The 23,719-nt window shown below is 40.5% G+C and overlaps 2 protein-coding genes and 1 pseudogene across 6 annotated transcripts in view; 1 reads left to right on the top strand and 2 right to left on the bottom strand.

Moving 5' to 3' along the window:
* Positions 1 to 317: 317 nt before the first annotated feature.
* HIGD1A (HIG1 hypoxia inducible domain family member 1A) lies at positions 318 to 17,508 on the bottom strand (the record flags this gene model as incomplete). The annotated part of the gene is given in 4 exon segments (NM_001133602.1): positions 318 to 1,343; positions 2,047 to 2,181; positions 9,717 to 9,855; positions 17,251 to 17,508. Coding segments are annotated over 3 exon segments (282 nt in total). The 3' UTR covers positions 318 to 1,293.
* On the bottom strand, positions 10,755 to 17,244 carry LOC129058582 (protein MIX23-like; annotated as a pseudogene).
* A 177-nt stretch (positions 17,509 to 17,685) lies between the features above and the next one.
* ACKR2 (atypical chemokine receptor 2) overlaps positions 17,686 to 23,719 on the top strand; it is a 67,085-nt gene continuing 61,051 nt past the window's right edge. For 2 of the 5 annotated variants that reach the window (XR_008523763.2, XM_063722562.1), the window contains exon 1: positions 17,686 to 22,610. The gene's annotated coding sequence lies outside the window, so the exon portion shown is untranslated. The remainder of the gene's footprint in view (positions 22,611 to 23,719) is intronic. The other 3 variants (XM_054552212.2, XM_054552210.2, XM_063722563.1) reach the window with 2 other exon arrangements.

Below are 23,719 nucleotides of genomic sequence, written 5' to 3'. Positions count from 1 at the left end.
GGCTGAGGCAGGAGAATCACTGGAACGCGGGGGGTGGAAGTTGCAGTCAGCCAAGATTGTGCCACTGCACTCCAGCCTAGGCGACAGAGAATAATTCCATCTCAAAAAAAAAAAAATTTATATGGATAATCAATAGAACAAAAATTACCCACAAAAGGAAAGGAAATAAAACACACCATAGAGTAAAATATTTTTAAAATCGTCAAAACAGAAAGCAGAACATTAGAGAACAACAACAAAAAAGACAATTTCCTGAAACTTGTTCTCAAATTTGTTCCTCTACAGAAAGCTTTTCCTCATGAAATAAATACAAGACATTTGACATGGGTCACTTACTTTAATAACAATACATATACCATGTTATCGCCATGGACTGTAAATTCAGATTAGACAAGAGAATTTCACAAGTGTAATAGCCTTCTGTATATTATATAAAAGTTTGGGTATACTGTCTGGCCAAACCAGCTTGCTCATAAGTCATTAATCAAATCCATTACAGGTAATTTGTTCAGTTCAATGTTTACAATTCTTATGGAAAAAATAAGCAACACACACATTTAAAGACGGTTCATTTACCTTTGCATGAGTGCTTAAAATACATATTTCTATTTCAAGATGACATTTAAAAATTATTCTAATATATCAGCAGCAAAAATATAATTTGCAATTACAAAAAACTAAACTAGAATCCTTAAATTATTCTCATGTTTACAATTGTGATTCTTTAATAAATACTACTATTATGCAGCTCTATTGTTTAAGCTTTCTGGATTTGGTTTAAACACATGCATATATATTGTCAATTGTAGGAAGCTTTACAGGTTATATTCCATGCACTTTTTGGACAGAGTTCTAACAGAGCCAGCCAGTCCACAAAACAGGCAGACAAAAGTTGAATTAACTGGGGCAAATAGGACTCTTATACAACATCCAAAATATGTGAGATTCTGCAGCAAACTGGGAGTACCTTCAGGATTGGCCTGTTATCTTCTTTAGAACTAAGTTCATCTTAAAAATTTAAGAAGGTGGACATTTCGACACTATCAAGTGCATTTAGGTGACATGTTTAAGTTAATCTGACTTCCCTGAATGACCTAGTTAGTAAACTAGTCACTAGTAATTCGGTCACCAGGCAAATCAAGCCTGCAAGAAAGGAAGCCAATATTCAAAATGCCACGTTACCATCTAAACCCATACAAATTAGTTTATTTCCAACAATAATAGGTAACTTCAATAATGAGACGTCTAACTAAAGCAAGCTCCTCCAACAAGACCAAGACAGCATCTCTTCTTCTAAGGCTTAGGTTTTGCCCAGAATTCCCGATACATGGAATAGCCCATACCTAAAGAAAAAGAATGCTAGTTAAGCATTTCAATATTTTCTTAAATATTCAAAAATAAAAACCAGTACATAAAATAGCTGAAAGTAGCACCACTGCTAGCATGGAATATTTACAAGGGGAACAAGACCCTAGGAAGCTTATACTCTTGCCTTCTTAAACATCTTAAATCTCTAAAACTCTTGTTACATACAGTAGTTTCCCAAGTAGCAAAGGGCTGGTATGGCTACTTCACATGTTACAATATTTCTTTTAAAAAACAATCAATATTTATCTGGTAACTTTGAAAGGAATCACTCTTGCTACATAATACCAGATAAAGTCAATGAATTATAAAGCCAACAGAAGCAGCATGTAATACCAACACTTTAAGAATCTCTCCTTTAAAAATACAATAAAATAGCAATTGTATGTCTCTCCCAGATAACAGATGTTACTACCAACCCCATTTACATGTCTAGGCTCTTCAAAGAAATTATAAACTCAGTGATTGACAAGATTTTTTTTTCTTTAAAATCTTAGAATATATTATAGAAAAACTATGTCACTACTTGAATTATCTTCATTAATTCATTTTTTACATGAAAATGAATATAAGTGATATTCTCAAACTGCTAAAAGGTCAGCTAAAAATATTTACCTATTTTGTTTGTAAAGAAATACCTCAATAAGGAACGAAAATTTGAAATTTCCTATAGGAACCTACCAACAGTCATTGCTCCTACAACAAAGCCTTGGGCTGCCACACGCATGTGGATCAGATGAATGGACATTTTAGTATTTCCCCTGCTCTTCAGTTTGTATAATCCATATGCAACAATTGCTGCAAAACCTGCTATTCCTGTAAAACAAAGTAACAAGTATGTCAGATGCATGAGGAGAAGGGACCAAGATGACTTTACCATCAATGAATGTACATTCTATTATTTTTATGAGGCTTCTTTATCAGATCATTAATTAGCTAACATACAAATTGAGTTTTTCATGTTTTCCCCCGTCAAAACCAAAAATCTTTAAGCAAACAATAGCAGATCCAGAAAGTCAGGATTATCTTTAAAAATGTGGGTTTGTGGGGCCAGTAGATAAACTCCTTTAAAAGAGTGCTACGGAATTAACAGGAACCTAGATTATGATTATCAGAACAAAAGTGTGCCAAAGGTCTTGACCTAGAGAATGAATTTATTCCATTTCCTCTCTGTCCTATTTCCCTCCCTCAAGGTAATCAGTTAATATACCAGAGACAATCCTACACATTACTACCACTGAGAAACATTGCCTGAATATTTCAAACTTTGGGATACTGTACTGGGAAGAAGTAAATAAAGGAAAAGAATAGAGCAATATTAGTTTCAGTAAAAAGGATTATGATCCTAGAGTTCTATACAGAGCCAAACTCTCATTCATTTTGAGGGCAAAAGCATTCAGGACATGACCTTACATGTTTTCTTTTTAAGATTTATTATTTTATTTTTTAAGAGATGGGGTCTTGCTCTGTTGCCCAGGCTGGAGTGCAGCTGCACAATCATAGCTCACTGCAGCCTTGAACTCCTGGGCACAGGTGATCTTCTTGGCTCAGCCTCCCTAATAACTGGAACTACAGGAGGGCTCTTTCTCAAGCTGCTACCCAGGTACTGATACAAAAACCTAGAGGAAAATATCCAGTCAAATAAATCCCAGCTACTCGGGAGGCTGAGGCAGGAGAATGCTTGAACTTGGGAGGCGGAGGTTGCAGTGAGCCAAGATCATGCCACTGCACTCCAGCCTGTGCGACAGAGTGAGACTCCATCTCAAAAAAAAAAAAAAAAAAAATATATATATATATAAATTTTTAAATAGTCATAAAACTTTAAAATAATCTAATATAGCAGCAAAATAAATGAAGCAAAAATTGTTAGGAACACAAGATCAGCTCTATTAGAAGATAACAAAATGGGAAAATCTGTCTCTTTCAGAAAACAACAGAATAAGAAGCCCCAAACTAAAGCTACAGAATTGAATGGCACCATTAAATAATCTTAAATTCTTAAAAATAAATAAAATTTAATATTTTAATTTAAAACAGAGATCCCACACTCTTTCACATGTCTATGAAGCTCTGACAAAACCAATCATTTATTAGGCCACGAAGAAAATTCCAACTTCCAAAAAGGCTTTCTTCCTGGACGACTACCATAAGGCCAAAACTTAGCAGTCAAAACATAAAACAGCCACACACATACCCGCCCTCTAACCACTGAGAAGCTGAGCACCAATAACTAGATTTGGAGATTAAAGTAAAAACTGAGAGATTAGGAAACTATCAAACATTATTTGAAAAATAAAAACAGTACTCGTTCTTAGAACAAATAAAATTGTAAAATCTCTAGGAAGTCTGATCAAAGAGAAAATAAATACACGACATTAGGAATGAGAAAGTGGATATAATCACAAGTGGTAAAGAGATTTTTAAAAATAAGATATGATTGCTCTTTGCCAATTAAATTTGAAAATCTAGGTGAAATGAATGATTTCCGAGGAAAACACAAATTCCTAAATTTGATTCAAGAAGTTGTAGAAAACCTTTCTATACCAATAACCATAGAAAGAATTAAATGGGCAATCCATGCTTTATCCCCAAAAGATAAAGACCCCAATAGTTTCATTAACAAGGTCTAATAAAAATTATAAGGGCATTCTCAATTCATGTTATTTAAAGTATTCCAGGGCATTAAAAACATAGCAATACATTTTTTTCCAATATATTTCCCAAGAAAACAAATCCCTGATACCAAAACAAAATTAAGATAACATGAGAGGCTGGGTGCGGTGGCTCACACCTGTAATCCAAGCACTTCGGGAGGCTGAGGCAGGTGAATCACTTGAAAACAGGAGTTCAAGACTAGCCCGGCCAAAATGGTGAAACCTCGTCTCTACTAAAAACACGAAAATCAGCCTGGTGTGGTGGCGAGAGTAGTCCCAGCTACTCAGGAGGCTGAGGCAGGAGAATCACTTGAACCCAGAAGGCAGAGGCTGCAGTGAGCCGAGATCATGCCATTGCACTCCAGCCTGGGCGACAGAGTGAGACTGTCTCAAAAAAAAAAAAAAAAAAAAAAAGCCATGAGAAAAGAATTACAAAGCAATATAAATTATAAACATAGATATAAAATTCCTAAACCAAATACTAGCTTATCAACTTTAAAAATGTATTAGAATAATATTATCAACCATGATCATTAGGTTTTTACTGTGGGATTTTTTTTTTTTTTTTTTTGACATGGAGTCTTGTTCTGTCGCCCAGGCTGGAGTGCAGTGGTGCAATCTCCGCTCACTGCAACCTCCAACTCCTGAGTTCAAGTGATTCTCCTGCCTCAGCTTCCCGAGTAGCTGGGATTACAGGCATGTGCCAACCACACCCGGCTAATTTTTGTATTTTTAGTAGAGATGGGGTTTCGCCACATTGGTCAGGCTGGTCTCGAACTCCTGACCTCATGATCCGCCTGCCTCAGCCTCCCAAAGTGCTGGGATTATAGGTGTGAACCACCATGCCTGGACTACTTTGGGAATTAACCATTGCTTTTACATAAGAAAATCCTGGCCAGGAGCAGTGGCTCATCCCTGTAATCCTAGCACTTTGGGAGGCTGAGGCAGGAGGATTGCCTGAGGCCAAGGGTTTGAGACCAGCCTGGGCAACAGAGTGAGATCTGTGTCTACAAAAAAAAAATGTTAATAAAAAATAAATTAAAAAAAAAAAGAATTCACTGGAAGAACATACAAGAACAAAAAAAGAAAAAACTCTTAAGATTCATGAAGGATGAAACTATGTGAACATCTCAATAGTAAAAATAAATTAGAATATAGTTCAGACACCAAAAGCAAATACAAATTGTACTTAGTGTTAAAACACTAAAAATATTCCATTTTTAATTTTTATCTATTTATTTATTTATTTAGAGACAGGGTCTTGCTCTGTCACCCAGGCTGCAGTGGCATGATCATGGTTCACCGTAGCTTCGACCTCCCAGGCACAAGCAACCTCCCATCTCAGCCTCCCAAGTAGCTGGGCCTACAGGCATGTGGCACCATGCCCAGCTAATTTTTAAATTTTTTTTTTGTAGAGACAGGTCTCACTGTGTTGCCCAGGCTGTCTTGAACTCCTAGGCTCAAGTGATCCTCCTGCCTCAGCCCCGCAAAGCACTGGGATTACAGGAATGAGCCAAAGTGCTCAGCCTTATTTTTTATTAAAAAATGAAAAAGAGATAAGAAAAAAAAAGTTCCCTTTAAAGATCAGAATAAGACAGGGATACATGTGAATACTGCTGTTGTTGCCTGGATATCATAAACAATTTTAAATCACATTAAAAAAAACCTATAGGCATAATTTAGAAAGAAACACTACTGGTTTGCAGATCATCTAACTGTGTGTATAGGAAATCCAAGAGAATCAAATGAAACACAACTAGAGGCCATGCATAGTGGCTCACGCCTGTAATCCCAGTACATTGGGAGGCCGAGGCAGGTGGATCATTTGAGGTCAGGAATTCGAGACCAACCTGGCCAACATGGCAAAACCCTGTCTCTACTAAAACTACAAAAATTAGCCAGGCATGGTGGCAGGCGCCTGTAATATTAGCTACTCGGGAGGCTGAGGCACAAGAATTGCTTGAAACCGGGGGGTGGAGGTTGCAGTAAGCTGAGATTGCGCCACTGCACTCCAGCCTGGGCGACAGAGCAAGACTCCATCTCAAAAGAAAGAAAGAAAAACAACTAGAACCAATAAGAAAAAAGATTACTTTGATGAATACATTAAAAAGCATATCTAGAGAAATTAAACTTCTAGACCTAGAGAAAACAATAAAATTATATTTAAGGACACAAAAGGTTTGAATGAAAATCAGCAGATGCACCACATTCTAAGATTTCCATTCTCTCCAAATTTATAAATTCAATGTAATCCAAATGTAAAAATGAGACATTTTTCCCCGTTTTGGATTGGGCAAGCCAATTTCTTTTTCTTTTCTCTCTTTTTTTTTTAGACACGGGGTCTTCCTATGTTTCCCAGACTAGAGTTCAGTGGGTATTCGCAGGCATGATCTATTATACACTACAGCCCTGAACTCCTGGGCTAAAGTGACCCTCCTGCCTTGGCCTCCTGAGTAGCTGCAATTAACAAGCTAATTTCAAAGTAAACAGGCAAGCTGTTTTTGAGAAGGTAGAATAGTGAAAGTGTACTGGCTTATGAGGTATCTAAACATACCATTAAGTTTCTAGCAGACAGATCAAAGCAACAAAATACGTACAGTAGTTGAGTAACAAATCTCTCATATGTTTAGTATATGACATAGTTCACATTTCAAATAAGTGGAAAAAGAATGCAAAACAGATACCCAAATCACTGTGATAGAAAATTAAGGTATCCATACAGAAAAAGTATAAAGTTAGATTTTGCCTCATGTCATACCTACAAATGAATTCCAGATAGATTAGTATCTCAATGATAAATCGACAACATAAGGAAGTACAGGAACCTAAGTAATCCCAGGATCATGAAGACCTTGCAACATATAAGAAAACATTAACACCTAAAATACATAATTATAATTTAATTAGAAAAAGACAATCTAGTTAAAACAGAAACAAAAGCAAAAACAAAAAAGAAAAAAACAAAAAAGCTAATTCACAGAAGAGAAGCCTGAATGACCAATACATATGAAAAGATGCTCAAAGAATGATAATATCTAGTGCTACTGAGAGTATGAGAAAACCAGCCCATCATAGCCTATTGGTGTAAATCATTGTTTTGGTACAATTAAGTATATAAGGATATTTAATTTTTACACACACACTCTTCCAACAGTTTGTAAAATCAACATAATGGGAACAACTCCTATGTCGTCAATAGAGCAATGGTTAAATCAGTGTAGGGTTTATGTACTCCCAAGACGGGATATGTATAAATGACAACCCATTAAAGAGCAGAATATTTTATATTTGTATCTTATCCTTTTGAAATGTCTTTCTGCATATTTCATAATGTACCAAATGTGTAAGAACAAAAGTACTTATAAATGACTTAAAAATAGGTAAACACACAACACACTGGCAGGAAGTATGTGCTCAAATTATTTTTTACTGAGGGAATGTACAACCAAAAAATTTTATAGATCACTGTTACAAAACATTGTATATCTACAAAATTAATGATTCAATTATTAAAAAATATAAATGTTCCTATATGCATTGTTATAAAAAGATAATGAACAAGGCTAAAGAAAAATATTTCACCTAAAAATAATTATAAATAATAGTTTATGGTAGCACATGGAGAAGAAAACACTGACAGGCTGTGTAGACTGCTGTTGTCTTTCAGAATTGGGATCATAGGACATGGTACCTTTCTGTTTTATGTACTTTTGCAACTAACTTATTAATCATATGGTCAGAAGAAAAATTCCTTCAAGAGACTTCAAAGTCCTTTAACTTCTTGGAGAGCATCTAAAATAAAAGGATGCTCAGTAGTTTAATTGTTAATAATGAAAAATTAGAAATCACATAAATTTCTACAAAGAGGATTATAATAATGTTATATATAATAGTAATTTATATCATATAAATTAAGTCATTAAAAGTGGAGTTTTGGCCGGGCGCGGTGGCTCATGCCTGTAATCCCAGCACTTTGGGAGGCTGAGGCGGGCGGATCACGAGGTCAGGAGATCGAGATCATCCTGGCTAACACGGTGAAACCCCGTCTCTACTAAAAGATAGAAAAAATTAGCCAGGCATGGTGGCGGTCACCTGTAGTCCCAGCTACTCAGGAGGCTGAGGCAGGAGAATGGTGTGAACTCGGGAGGCAGAGCTTGCAGTGAGCCAAGATCCTGCCACTGCACTCCAGCCTGGGCAACAGAGCGAGACTCCGTTTCAAAAAAAAAAGTGGAGTTTTAGCCCAGACACGGTGGCTCACGCCTGTAATCCCAGCACTTTGGGAGGCCAAGGTAGGTGGATCACCTGAGATCAGGAGTTCGAGACCAGCCTGGCCAACATGATGAAATCCCCATCTCTACTAAAAACACAAAGAAATTAGCTGGTGTGGTGGCAGGCACCTGTAATTCTAGCTACTCAGGAGGCTGAGGCAGAAGAATCGCTTGAACGCAAGAGGTGGAGGTTGCAGTGAGCCGACATGGCGCCACTGCACTTCAGCCTGGGCAACAAGAGCGAAACTCCTTCTCGGGAAAAAAAAAGTCGAGTTTCGAATAACATAGGTAAAAACACGAGATAAAAATTGTAATACATATATGCATCTTAGTATGATCCTGAATTTGTGAAGATAAAAAAAGAAAAAACAACTGGAGAAATATGTACATCAAAAAGGTAACAATAGTTATATCTAAATGGTGGCATTAAAGGTAATTTTAAAATTCTTTGTACAATTAAAAATTTTTGAACTTTTTCTTAAGATTAATTTACATATTATAAATTTCACCTTTCATCTGTTGTAACTGCATATTAAATTAATTTTAATATGCCTGCAAGTCCGACCTCTGGGGGATAGGAGACTGAATAGCTAATTTCAGTCACTACTGACACCTCAATAAAACCTGGTTACCAAGGCTTGGTGGGCTTCCCTGGATGGCAAGACTTAGCATGTATTGCCACGTATCACATCAGTACTGAAGAATTAAATGCACCCCCTCTCTCCCTGTGGGACTCCCTGGGAAGGAGACACCTAGAATTTTGTGTCTGGTTTATCCTAGACTTCATTCTATATGTCTTTGTTGACTTTAACCTATATCCCATTGCTGTAATAAACTATGACTATAACAAGCATTTTTGAGTCTTATGAGTCTTGGCCCAATCATCTAACCTGAGGGTGGTCTTGGGAGGTTCCCCAATACAACATTATTCACTGAAATAAGACTCAATAAAATAAGAAGTCTGAGCTGGAGTGGTGGCTCACACCTATAATCCTAGCACCAGGCTGAGGGTGGGCGGATTGCTTGAGCCCAGAAGTTCAAGACTAGCCTAGGCAATATGGCAAAACCCCGTGTCTATACAAAAATACAAAAATTCGCTGGGCATGGTGGTGCACACCTGTGGTCCCAGCTACTTAGGAGGCTGAGGTGGGAGGATCAAGAACCTGAGAGGTCGAGGTGTGGGGCCAGTGAGCTATGATCGACCCACTGCATTTCAGTCTAGGTGAAAGAGACCCTGTCTCCAAAAAGAAAAAAAAAGTCTGAATACATACAGAAGAATCTTTATGATGAGATTTATATCATGCCAATCTCAGCATATTTCAACAACATAAGAAAAAAACGGAAAATACATTCTTTCAGGATACGCTCAATGAACAAGTTATCACGGCTCTACCATATTCAAGATTACTAAAATGTCAGTCAAACTTACCAACGGGTACGAATGGTGCCTCTTTAGCTTTTCGAATAAGTTTGGATCCCTGATCTTCCTCATATGAAGGAAGGGAAACACCTGTGTCTGTTGACATAGTGATTGCTTGAAGAATCTCCCTAAGAATTTCTATGAGGTTCTGTAATTAAAAGCATCTGATCATTATTAAATATCTGGATGTATTTAAAATATTCCTAACTTCCATGAGAATCTTAGTACATGTTATCCATAATCCTAAAGTTAAAAAATATTTTTAGAAATTAACTGTATTTTTAATGTATAGTCACCCTCAAGGGAGAGTTGTATACACTTATTCCCCCTATTGTTTTGCCGTTTCTCCCGTGCAACCCATTCACTTTTAGCACCATGTTAATTAAAAATAGTGAAAAATTTTAAATTGATGTTACTTTTATCAATTAAAATAGTAGCTACTAATTTTCTGGGTATCTTCATCCTTAATCAACTATTTAACTTGACCATTTTAAGTTACTCAAACCAAACTGACAACTCCTATTGAACCTTCAATATCACGTTGGAAATCCTACTTAGCACTTTTTGGTGTAGTTAAATGCAGTCTTTATTGCTTTCAACTGCTGATTTATTTATTCCAATATGCTTCCTTGCTTCAGTTTTCACTTCAGATTAGTTTCCAATCTATTACAGTAATCTGTTATCCATGGTGGTTACCTCTGGGGAAAAGATTATTCTGAATAGCCAAAGTTTCTACCTACCTCATTATTTACTCATTTTAAGAACAAAGCTTTTATTTTAAATATTGGTAGAAATGTCTCCTTCATAGGCTTTTAGATTTTTTTAATGACCTATGATTAGTTTTTTCTTTTTTGAGACTGAGTCTCGCTCTGTTGCCCAGGGTGGAGTGCAGTGGCACGATCTCAGCTCACTACAACCTCCACTTGGCACACACCACCATGCCTGACTAATTTTTTTGTATTCTCTAGAGACAGGGTTTCACTCCTGACCTCAAGTGATCCAACCACCTCAGCCTCCCAAACTGCTGGGATTACAGGTGTGAGCCACTGTGCCAGCTTATGATTAGCTTTTTTTTTTTTGAGATGGAGTTTCATTCTTGTTGCCCAGGCTGGAGAGCAATGGCGTGGTCTTGGCTCACTGTAACCTCTGCCTCCCAGGTTCAAGCGATTCTCCTGCCTCAGCCTCCCAAATACCTGGGATTAGAAGTGCCTGCCACCATGCCTGGCTAATGTTTTTTGTATTTTTAGTAGAGATGGGGTTTCACCATCTTGACCAGGCTGGTCTCGAACTCCTGACCTCAGGTGATCCACCTGCCTCCCACAGTGTTGGGATTACAGGCGTGAGCTACCACACCTGGCCCTATGATTAGCATTTTTAACATCACTGCAGCACAAAACTGAATTACCCTCAGGGTCTTCTTATCTTCTAAGCGTCAGATCTGCCTTCCTTTACATACCTTATAACCCCCAGGCTTCCCTTTAAAACTCTACCCTCTTTTTATAATTCCTTTAAATGGTATCCCAAAGGCAAGATCTAGCCTGATAGCATATGAGTAAGGGGATAGGGGAAAAAAAAAAAGGATTCATTTTCATTATCACAGGGATCAAAGGCTCTTTCCTCCTTTACAGTCATCTCCGTGAATAGCCCTTTTATCACAATGAGGCATTAACAAACGCAATTTCATTTTAGCCACAATAACAAAGTATACTTTCTTCACTGAACTATTTTGAATTGCAATAAACTTTACTCACAGATAAAATAAGGGGCTGAAGCATAGTGCAAGTATACAAGTCTCTAATTAGTGTCAATTAAAATAAACTTAAAAGTCTATGCCCATCCTAACACCCATATAAAATCTTACTTTCACTTCTGGGTTTTTCATGTGCATTATGCTCCCTTTGATAAAAGTACCTCTCATTCAACACCTTGCTACTCAAGGGGAGTCAGTGGCAGTTAAGGTCCTCAACAAAAATGCAACTCCAGAGGGGGTGGTGTGCTTAGTTTAGAAAGTGAATTCATCCCTATAAGCCTCACCTTCATTAAGAGGACAACTGTCATCTGACATAGAAGAAAATCTTAGCTAAATAAAAGAAAATTTAGATTGGACTTAGACCTTCTTTTTGTACTCTATTACTTCTTAAGTGAATAAACTCCTAAGCACTGAGCTTTATTATATATAAGGTTCAATAAGCTCAAGGCTCAAGATACTCACTATATATCTGAATAATACAATATAAACACTAAATTAATTAATGGTTCAAAAATTAGTTGTTTTTAAAAAAAAAAAAAAAAAAAAAGAGAGAAATCATGTAACCGCCAAACAGGTTCACCTTGCCCGCTGACTAGACAGAGCTGATTTATCAAGACAGGGGAATTGCAATAGAGAAAGAGCAATTCACCCAAAGCCAGCTGTGTGGGAGACCAGGGTTTTATTATTAGTCAAATCAGTCTCTTGGAGCATTCAGGGATCAGTTTTTAAGGATAATTTGGTGGGTGGGGGAAGGCCAGAGAATAGAGTGCTGATTGGTTGGGTTGGAGATGAAATGGTAAGTTGAAGCTGTCCTCTTGTGCTGAGTCAGTTCCTAGGTAGGGGACATAAGATCAGATGAGCAAGTTTATTGATCTGGGTGGTGCCAGTTGGTCTATCAAGTGCAGAGTCTGCAAAATATCTCAAGCACTGATCTTAGGAGCATTTTAGGGAGGGTTAGAATCTTATAACTTCCAGCTGCACAACTCCTAAACCATAATTTCTAATCTGTGGCTAATTCATTAGTCCTACAAAGGCAGTCTAGTCCCCAAGCAAGAAGGGAGTTTGTTTTGGGAAAGGGCTGTTACCATCTTTGCTTTATTTTTCTATTTCTATTTTATGAGACAGGGTCTAGTTGTCACCCAGGCTGGAGCACGATCTCGATCTTGGCTCACCGCAACCTCTGCCTCCCAGGTTTGAGTGATTTGTGCCTTAGCCTAACAGCTGGGATAACAGGCGTGCACCACCATGCCTGGATAATTTTTTTGTATTTTTAGTAAAGATGGGGTTTTGCCATGTTGGCCAGCCTGGTCTCAAACTCCTGGCCCCAAGTGACTTGCCCGCCTCAGCCTCCCAAAGTGCTAGGATTATAGACGTGAGCCATCATGCCTGGCTCCATCTTTTTTTGGCTAGGTCAGATCTCTTTCACTGTCTCAGTTATAATTTTGCAACGGTGGTTTCAATCACAGTGTGATTAATTGTCAACAGCCTAACACAGACAAGGTCTGAATTTAGAGAGAGTGATGTGTTTTAGCTAAAGAAGGTTTGGTATGTTTCACGGAGAAACACTTGAGACTGGCTTTGAAGAAACTGCATAAATGGACTGGATGGAGAGATTAAACACTGTATTTATTTTAGGTCAGTATGTTTACTAGTTGCCTTCATATCTAATCATAAACTTCTCGGGCAGGTGCAGTGGCTCATGCCTGTAATCCCAGCACTTTGGGATGCCGAGGAGGGCGATCACTTGAGGTCAGGAGTTCGAAACCAGCCTGGACAACATGGTGAAACCCCATCTCTACTAAAAATACAAAAATTAACTGGGCATGGTGGTGTGCACACCTGAAATCCCAGGTACTTGGGAGGCTGAGGCAGGAGAATCGTTTGAACCCAAGAGGCAGAGGTTGCAGTGAGCCGAGATTGTGCAACTGCACTCCAGCCTGGGCCACAGAGAGAGACCCTGTCTCAAATTTTAAAAAAGAAAAAAAAAAAATCATGACCTTCTCAAAGGGGAAGTTTATCACAAATCCTTTCATTTCCCTTCCCAACCCCACATTCTAACCACGTTAAATATTTTTAAGATGCTCTCTATACCTCCAAGCCTTTGCACAAGCTGATTCCTCCACTTGTGAGAGTTTCCCTCCTTTTCCATCCCCTTCAGATACTCTTTCCTAGCTAACTCCTCCCATTTTTTTTTTCAGGTTTGGTTTTTCTTTTTTTACACTGAGTCAGAAAATTATTTTAATAGTTACAAAACTTTTTTTTTTAACAGAATCAGTATAAAATAGCAGTTGATTTCTCCATAATTATCAGAATTATTTATATTTGAGGTCTTGGCTAAGTGGGGCTGAAATCAACAAAAGGTCTTGGACTATTGGCTCAGAACTCATCCTAGGAAGCCCGCCCTGTTGACATTTGTCATGCTTAGCTCTTATGACATGACCCGGTCCTTTAAAAAAAAAAAAAAAAGTATCTCTGTTTATTCATTCTTTGGAGGCTTGAAGTGAATTCAGCAGCACTCATTAAACTCCTTCCAGCTCCTGTCATTTATCATTCTGACTGCATCCATTTCAACTTTGTCTGTTTTCTTCTGAGTTGCTTTAACAATATTAAATCGTCCAAATTCTTTTCTCTCTCCTCTCAGAGGTTTTTTACTACTGCTGAGGTCTGGGCTATGTAGTTTTTTATGACTCTGTCCCTACTGGCATGAGCTGCCATCAAAGACTCAAAGTTGTTTACAGGTTTGGCTGGCATCAATTTTCCCTGCAAAGGAAGCTGTTGGAACCGTAGTGTTTAATTAATGTATTAGTCTGTCATCAATTGTCCACATCACCTTGAGTAATTCCTGGAACTCGGCGAACTCCTCACAGTTCACACCGCCACTAGGCGCCACCATACTGGACTCAGGTTCACATCTTAATTGACCTCCTCTCAGAAATTTTTGTCTCTTTAAGTTTGTAAGTGCTTTGGTTATGCAGTCCCATAGGACCTTGTACTTTCCTTATAACCCTTATAACCACCAGTTTGTCTGTTTCTTTTGCTAGAATCCTTGAAGTCAGACTCCAATACCTGCTCTGTTTGTATCCAACTCCACTGGCTGGTGCAATACCCTATATATAATATGTGCACTACAAATGTTTCTTGCATACATTTAGAAGTTACATTTCTCAACAACTGAAAGCATTCTTAGGTTATTCAGGAATACTGAGTGGAAAAAAATAACAATCATACAGATTTGTAGAGTTTAATCAGTAAGAAAAATGCCAAACTGTATGTACCTAAGTGCTTATTTATTTTATGTTTCTTATATTGTACCTATGAAAACAGAAATAACCTGAGGTCTTAGTTCCTTGCAACACAGGGGACAAAACTATTATATACCACAATCCACTTTTAAAAACTAGGAACTTCTGCAGATATAAAAGCATGTTTTCCCCTTTTTTGCCTGAATCATTTCTAAACTAAAAAATCATTTGAGAATTGTCTTTAAAAGCAAGAAAGTTGGTAGCCGGGCATGGTGGTGAACACCTGTAGTCCCAGCTCCTCAGGAGGCTGAGGCAGGAGGGCTGCTTGAGCCTGGAAGGTGGAGGTTGCGGTGAGCCATGATCCAGCCACTGCACTCCAGCCCGGGCAACAGGCAAAACCCTTGTTGAGGGGCCCAACAAACAAACAAAAACAGGACATAAATGGTTTTTAAAAAATAGCAAGAAAGTTGGTAGTTTTTCTTATAATTATCTCACATCTGGTTGACTCTAATTCTCCAACAGGTCAATGGAGCAAAAGGTTTTTGGTTTTTTTTTTCCTCCTTTCAGGAGGGAGGGGGTTAGTTGTCTCTTTCCTCTATATAAATCAAGAACAGAAGAAAATCTATTTCTCCGTTCTTCATCTATGATACAGACTCTGAAGCTTGTATGGATAGGGCATTTGACCTGGGTTTCAGAAAGTAGCCCCTGCGGTAAGAATCAGGGTATGGGGAACAAAATGGTCATTATTTGCTTGAAACGACAAATGATAATCTGTCTGTGATTCCAGAATACCTTATGTGTACATTTCAGAATAAAATTAGTAAAGATGAATATTAAAAATCCAACACATATCAGTTGTTATTCTGTAGTCAAAATATTATAATTCCCATATAGTACATATCTAAAGTATTCTCTGAATACAAAATTTTGATAACTGTCTAATTACCACGTAGAAGTTTCCAAAGTATTCATGGTTTATAGCCACCTGAATTGAAAACTGGTTAAGTATCAGGAACAATAAGTTCTAATCATATAATTTGAGAGTAACAAATCAGATGAATAATCCAAGCCAACAGCCTTATTTTACAGGTGGGGAAAGGGTTGTGAGAGGCTTATACGAATTGCTCAATACAAGGAATACATGTCTGGTGGGGTAGGATTAGAATCCAGCTCTTCTGATACAGAGTCCTGGGTTCTTTTGATTGACAATATATTGCCAAAGCATCAATCTTATGCTGCTGATGTAAATGAGATTAAATTTGCAGATAAGAATTCTGATTAGATAATATAAGAATCCATTACTCAACAGAAGCCCACATTGTTCTCTTTGAATGATATATATAAAAAAGTCATGCCTAAGTTAAACGGAATCTTCTTCAGTGACTTAACTCATCTAACAATTTCAACTGTGATTTGAAAAGACTTTTTTCACTACCCCACTGCCAGACTTTCCTTCATTATCGTTTTCTCATCCACCCACAGTAGTTGTCCCAGATCTCTGTCAGAAAGTTGAACAGACGCTAAAAAAGGCACCAGTAACCAGATATTTAAAGTCAGTTTGGAGAGCACAAATTAATTCTGTACGCTTAGTAAGACACGACTGAAGACCTTTCCACAGGGAACCTAAAGAGGCATTAAGGGAAGATGAGCCGTCCAGCCTCAGGAGACGTAACAGGCTGAATGAAGGATCTTTCTTCACAGTCATTTTGTCACGGGAACTACTATCTAAAGCAACGCTGGCTTCAAACTGATTTTGCATCAGTCGCCCATCAGCTTGTTTAAAATGGCTGCAAGGCCCCAGCATGGAGATCCGGATTCAGGTGGTCTGGGGCAGAGCTGGAGGAATCTTTAAGAAGCCCCTTCAAGTGACTCTGGTGCAAAAAGAGAACTCCTAGTATACAGGACTCCAAATATGTGTGTCATGCTGGAGCTTCATGACCAGGTTGTCACCGCTTCAACCTGTTAGAACTTTCCATCCAAACCTGTCTTACTCGAAAGTGCCTTTGTACTTCCCGGAAGCAGGGATCCCTGTCGTGGGGATTACTCCGAAGAGGGAAATAGCTGCTTCCCACTCCGGGAATTTAAGACAAAGGCGAATATCACTGCTGCATCATGTCGGCTGCTCCTAATTCTGCCCTTACGTTGTGCTTTGTAATCTCTAACCCGCCGGCTCGGCAGGAGAAAAATTTAATTCGGTCACAGAAGCACTACACAGGGCCCTAGGCCTTATCACTTTGCCAGGGTGGAGGAAACACCAGGTCGGGGAGAAAAGCAAGACCAGGACTGGAAGGTCCTCTACTAGTACGCCCTCCCCTCAACCTCCCGACCTTCCTCACCGCCTCTCTTCCTGTGACCTTGTCGGGACTCCGTGACCGGAGCGCTCGCTCTCCTATCCCCGCCTCGCCCGCCGCTCAGCCCGCTCTTTAGAATGTTCCAAGATCCGGGGACGCTCCCGCTCCTCGCTCCCCGCCGTCGGGCCCAGCCAATACCCTCCTGGCCCCCGTCTCTCATTACCACCCCATCAGCGAGTCTTCCCCGCTCGGCAACTCACTCCACAAGCTTCTGCTCCATCTCCTCGCTGGCTCCGTCTCCCCTCACCCGAAGGACCCCAGGCCTCGGCTCCCGACTCCTCTCATCCGCCCATGCTCGAGGCCGGGCCTGAGTCCGGGCAACTCCACCTCTCCTCCCTCATTCCAGACACGGACTCCCAGCCCCCACCCCCAAAGTCCTTTCGGCCTGGCCAAGCGCTGCCCCACTTCTTCCCGCCCCGCGGCCCGAGTCCCTGGCTCGCAGTCCCCCGGCTTGTTTCGCTTACCTAGAGCGAGAAAATCTCTCACACGCCAACCGGCTTCCGATCTCAGCACGCTCACCCAGTCGTCCCGGCTTCTCCCACCCACAGCCGTCCCAGCCAATCAGAGGCCAGCGGCCGCAAAACGACGCGTGCGTGTGCGCGGCGGGTGGGGCAGCCCAGAGCGGGTCCCGGATTAGCTGGGGCGGTGAGTGCCCGCCCACGACCCCGGCTCTAGCGTACTGGCGGAGACGGACGTGAGAGCTCGGCGCCCAGGGTTCGCCACCGGGCACTTGAGGGGCTTTGGCTCCTAGCCCGGGGACTCCTCAGATTTCTCCTGCCCTTTTCCCCTCGGGCAGCGGAGGCGAGCACCGCGAACGCCGTGTCCCGAGCGCCGCCGCCTGCGGACGCCTCACGGGCCGGGAAGGGATGGGGGTGAGGGGTTTCGGCTGCGGGTGAGGTGATGTTCCCGGACCCACCCGGGTCCGACTGCTTGTTCTCGCCGTTCAGTAACGAGATGCAGACAGACTGGGAAAGAACGGAGTTTATTTCTGCAACAGGTTACAGGGAGAAGGTCGGAGTAACTCACCAGACCAACTCAAAATTATTAATACAAGTTTTTCTAGTGCTTAAATACATTCAGTGCACTTACAAGTCGAAAGCCAAAGTGTTTCACTCAATCCAGTCTTTAACCCTAATAGGGTCAGGTGTCTAGACAATTGCTTCAGAGCCTTGGAAATAATCTAAAGTGGGTCCTGGTACAAGGTGTGCAAGAACAACTCCATTATTTTAATTAAACTCTAGGGGCTGAGAAAGCCCAGGTGGGATCTTAATGGACTTGTCTTTACATTCTAGCCTTTCTCCTAAGACACCAGTGTCTCCAGTTCTCCTAAGGCACCAGTTTCTCCAATGTTTAACTTATAGATGCATCAGAATGACAGTGAGGCGTTGGTGAGAGCTGCTCTGGTTGCTAATGGAGATCTGGCCTGCCATAGTGGGAGCAGAGCTTGCCCAGTGCGCTGGGACGACTGCGGGCTCCATCCATTCCGCTCCCAGGACGGTTGTCGTCCAGGACCGTGCGCTGTCAGGTCCCCCGTGGGATCCTTCCTGGAGCTTACACTATAGTAGGAGGCAGCCAGTACTTGCAAGCACGGGATCGCGGGAACTACGACCTCACCCAGGCCAGGCGACCTTTCTCTCAAGAAGGAGATGTCAGAGGCCCCGCGTGACATAGAGCTTCCGGGGACAGGGCTCCTAATGTGTTTGTCAGGTAAATAATGAGTAAGAATCCGGCGAATTGGTGGGTCAACGAAAAAAGTCAAACTCTAAGATATTTGAAGAGATTTATTCTGAACCGAATATGAGTGACCATGGCCCCTGACACAGCCCTCAGGAGGTCCTGAGAACATGTGCCCAAGGTGGTCCGGGCACACTTGGTTTTATAGATTTTAGAGAGGCATGAGACATCAATCAAATACATTTAAGAAATACATTGGTTTGGTCCAAAAACGGGACAACTCAAAGGCGAGAGGGGAGGGGGCTTCCAGGCTATAGGTAAATTTAAACATTTTGTGGTTGATAATTGGTTGCATTTGTCTGAAGACCTGGGATCAATAGAAAGGGAATGTTCAGGTTAAGATAAAAGATTGTGGAGACCAAGGTTCTTTTGAAGTCTTATAGTGGCTGCCTTTAGAGACAATAGATGACAAATGTTTCTATTCAGATCTTTGAAAGGTGCTAGACTTTTAATCTCTTTAGGATTGGGGGGCCTGGAAGAAAAAGATCTAGCTATGTTATAGGGATTCTTTACAGATGAGAATTTTTCCCCACAAAGGACAGCTTTGTATGGCCATTTCAAGATATGGCAAAGAAACATGTTTTGGGGTAAAATATTTTTATTTTCTTCCTTGTCTCATAATGTTATGCCAGAGTCAAGTTAGAAAGTAAGTCACGATATATAGAGTTAAATAAAACCCATTTGATAATAATTTATGATTTGTGGGGCATGACTCCCCAGACCCCTTAGATAGGAATTTGGGCAAGATAAAAAAATCAGAGCTTAGTCCACAGATGCAAAGCATCTACAACTGCACCATGGAGAAATCTGGGACTAAGTTAGAGTCTCTTGATATAACTACAAAACTAGGCAGACTACCAAGTGCTCTGTCATACAGATAGGAACTAAATGTCATGGGCTCAGGATTTTGAAAATCGTTTGTCTCATAATTAAGATGCATGGAAGAAACATTTCATGCTATGGATGATTAAGAACTTCATACTTCGCTGGGCACGGTGGCTCACGCCTGTAATCCCAGCACTTTGGGAGGCTGAGGGGGGCGGATCACCAGGTCAGGAGATCCAGACCATCCTGGCTAACACAGTGAAACCCTGTCTGTATTAAAAATACAAAAAATTAGCCAGGCATGGTGGCGTGCACCTGTAGTCCCAGCTACTGGAGAGACTGAGGCAGGAGAATGGCGTGAACCCGGGAGGTAGAGCTTGTAGTGAGCCAAGATCGCGCCACTGCACTCTAGCCTGGGTGACAGAGAGAGACTCCATCAAAAAAAAAAAAAGAACTTCATACTTTGATTATATGGTAGCTTTCAGCTCCTTGAAGGCACATATTTTGTCTGGATGATCCTGGTATCTCCTTGAATGCTGCCTGTGTGCTCAATAGAAATTCAATAATGGTAAATGAAGAAAGATGTAAATGCTACAATAACTGGAGGGTTTAAAAGATAAGTAGGGATAGTCAGGAACTATAGGATGAACCCCACTGCCTTCAATATGAAGGTCAACCGGAAGTCATTAGTCTCTTGATTCTGTAAATACAAAGGCTAATGGCAGCAGTGACCAAAGCATATTCATTTCTGAAGGGAATGTATATGCCTCAAACTAACGTCAGCTAACTTGTTAATTTCCAGAGAATAAGATTTACTGCCCCATCAGCAGAGAGCAACTAGTTGGCAACATACTAGCCATGACCTTGGACTTGATTTCTCAAAGTGTCACTTTTTTCACTTGTAAAATGGGGGGTAACACTAATGATGGTTAAAGAGGAAATATATGTAGCATGTTAGCGCCATGCTTGGCATGAAAAATGTTAGCTATTGCTTTAAAAATTCCTTGCTGTGTACTGTGCAAAAAGAGTCAGACCTTGCCCTTGAAGCTATAAGGATAAGCACCTTTTAAGCCAATTACTATTGAGGCTCCCAATCTGGACCCCAAGAGAGGGTTCTTGGATCTCCTGCAAGAAATAATTCTAGATGAATCCATAGAGTACAGTGAAGGCAAGCTTATTAGGAAAGTAAAGGAATAAAAGAATGGCTACTCTATAGGCAGAGTAGCCCCAAGGGCTACTGGTTGCCTATTTTTATGGTTATTTCTTGATTGTATGCTAAACAAAGGGTGGATTATTCATGCCTCCCCTTTTTAGACCATATAGGGTAACTTCCTGATGTTGCCATGGCATTTGTAAAATGTCATGGTGCTGGTGGGAGTGTAGCAGTGAGGATGACCAGAGGTCACTCTCGTCGCCATCTTGGTTTTGATGGGTTTTAGCCAGCTTCTTTACTGCAATCTGTTTTATCAGCAAGGTCTTTATGACCTGTACCTTGTGCCAATCTCCCATCTCATCCTATGACTTAGAATGCCTAACCTCCTATCTCATCCTGTGACTTAGAATGCCTAACTGTCTGGGAAAGTAGCCCAGTAGGTCTCAGCCTTATCTTACCTAGCCCCTATTCAAGATGGAGTTGCTCTGGTTCAGTCATCTCTGATTGGTATAAAGGTCAAAAAGCTAGTAAGTAATAGAGGTAGAGGACTGTAAACTAGGAATTTTGATTCCACTATATTTTAAGAATATAGTATTGCTCAACAGCAAGTAATTTTTAAGACATAGAAAGGAAATATATTTTTATATATAAGCTGGACTCTTTATTCATAATATTAAAAAATAAGGATTTAGACAAATCATAGGATGACAGATCCACATAGATAATTTAAGGAAGTTAGATATGCACTCTATGGCTACAGCTGCATGGAAGATGCATATTTGTCTCCCAAAATCTCTTTATTGAGGCTACTGGTATACACTACTTGGTAGAATTGTCATTAGTCTGACCCAGTTTGAAATGACGGTTGAATATAGGAGAAAAAAGGCTCATCTTTTGACAAAAGTGTACCAGCTCTGTCAGTTTAAGGGAGAAAACATAAACAGAAGCAGTGTAGGGGTGGAAAGGGGATGATCACTTTCTTTCCCATCATAAGCGTTACAGCCAACACTCCTATAACAAAAGACAGGTTAACGAGAAAATTACTAGCCTGGACAACATGGCAAAACCCCATCTCTACAGAAGATACAAAAATTAGCTGGGTGTGATGGTGTGCCTCTGTAGTCCCAGCTACTTGGGAGGCTGAGGTGGGCAGATCACTTGAGCCTGGGAGGTCAAGGCTGCAGTGAGCCAAGATTGCGCCACTGCACTCAGCCTAGGCCACAGAGTGAGACCCTGTCTCAAAAAAGAAAAGACAAAAACAAAACAAAAACAAGAGAAAAACATTATAAATTTACTGTATTTGATCAAGGTTTGTTTTGTTTGTTTGTTTTCGAGACACAGTCTTTCTCTGTCGCCAGGCTGGAGTGGAGTGGCGTGATCTTGTCTCACTGCAACCTCCGCCTTCTGGATTCAAGCAATTCTCTTGCCTCAGCCTCCCAAGTACCTGGGACTACAGGTGTGTGCCACCACGCCTGGCTAATTTGTTGTATTTTAGTAGAGATGGGGTTTTACCACGTTGGCCAGGATGGTCTTGATCTCCTGACCTCATGATCTGCCTTCCTCAGCCTCCTATTGATCAAGGTTTTACATGATGCAGGAGCCTTCAGAGTGAAGACCCAGAGATACAGGTGACTCTGTCTGATTATATGCTTAGGTTTGATGAAACAGGAACAGTCGTGTAGAAATGTGATTGGACAACAAAGGATGTGAGCTAATGGTAATAGAAAACCTAGCAAGACCTGTCTGTTCAGATTCTTGAACTTTCTTTCGATTGTAGCATTTCTCCTTTCACGATAAAGTACAGGATCCTTTCTGGAATGGAGGTCTTATGAGCTGCTATCGAACAAGGTAGGTGAGAGAATTTCTTTATGGCCAATTCTTAGACAAAAAGTGGGGGAAGCGGTTGGGCGCAGTGGCTCACGCCTGTAATCCTAGCACTTTGGGAGGCTGAGGCGGAATGGAGGTCTTATGAGCTGCTATCGAACAAGGTAGGTGAGAGAATTTCTTTATGGCCAATTCTTAGACAAAAAGTGGGGGAAGCGGTTGGGCGCAGTGGCTCACGCCTGTAATCCTAGCACTTTGGGAGGCCGAGGCGGGTGGATCACGACCTCAGGAATTTGAGACCAGCCTGACCAACATGGTGAAACCCCATCTCTACTAAAAATACAAAAATTAGCTAGGTGTGGTGGCGTGCACCTGTAATCTCAGCTACTCAGGAAGCTAAGGCAGGAGAATCGCATGAACCTGGGAGGCAGAGGTTGCAGTGAGCTGAGATCGCGCCACCGTACTCCAGCCTGGGCAACAAAGCTAGACTCCGTCTCAAAAAAAAAAAAAGGTGGGGAAGCTTAGAGGTTCTGGTTTCTGTAATCAACCTTGGGGAAGAGGAATTCTATTTTCTATGACTTGCTTCAGGAGAGAATGAGGGTATGAGAGATAGACAGGAGGGTAAGACAGGTTGGTTAGAAACTTTGCTTCTGAGGCCTTCACTTTGGGGTATCATTTTCTGAGCCTCAACAGCAGGAAAGAATAAGTAATAGGAAATTAGAAAACAGTATTGACATAGATATTTCCTGAATTCTAAAGTGATCCATCATTTTAAAAATAACATTTTATTGGAATTAGTTGCAGAATATCTTTCAGTCTGTTGGTAATGCGATTGAGTTGCAGAGTATCTTTCAATCTGTTGGTAATGTGATTGGAATGATGAGTGAGGAATCAACTAACCATTTCAAACAAATTAACTTTTTGTTGAAATTGTTTAAAAAGACTGGGTGTATTCATAAACTGATGTGGGATATGATAAGATTTCTCCTCAAATAATCTGATCAATCTTTTAGTCTTTAATTCATAGTACCCCCCCCCCAATTTTTCTTTTTCTCCTTTTTTCCTCTTTGCCTTTGTTAAATGCCCAGGCACGCCACAATACCAAGTGTTATCAATACCAACTTACATTCATT

Source organism: Pongo abelii, chromosome 2 (genome assembly GCF_028885655.2).
Source record: "Pongo abelii isolate AG06213 chromosome 2, NHGRI_mPonAbe1-v2.0_pri, whole genome shotgun sequence".
Lineage (NCBI taxonomy): Eukaryota > Metazoa > Chordata > Mammalia > Primates > Hominidae > Pongo > Pongo abelii.
The sequence above is the reverse complement of the archived record's forward strand: the minus strand, read 5'-3'. Positions and strand labels throughout refer to the sequence as shown.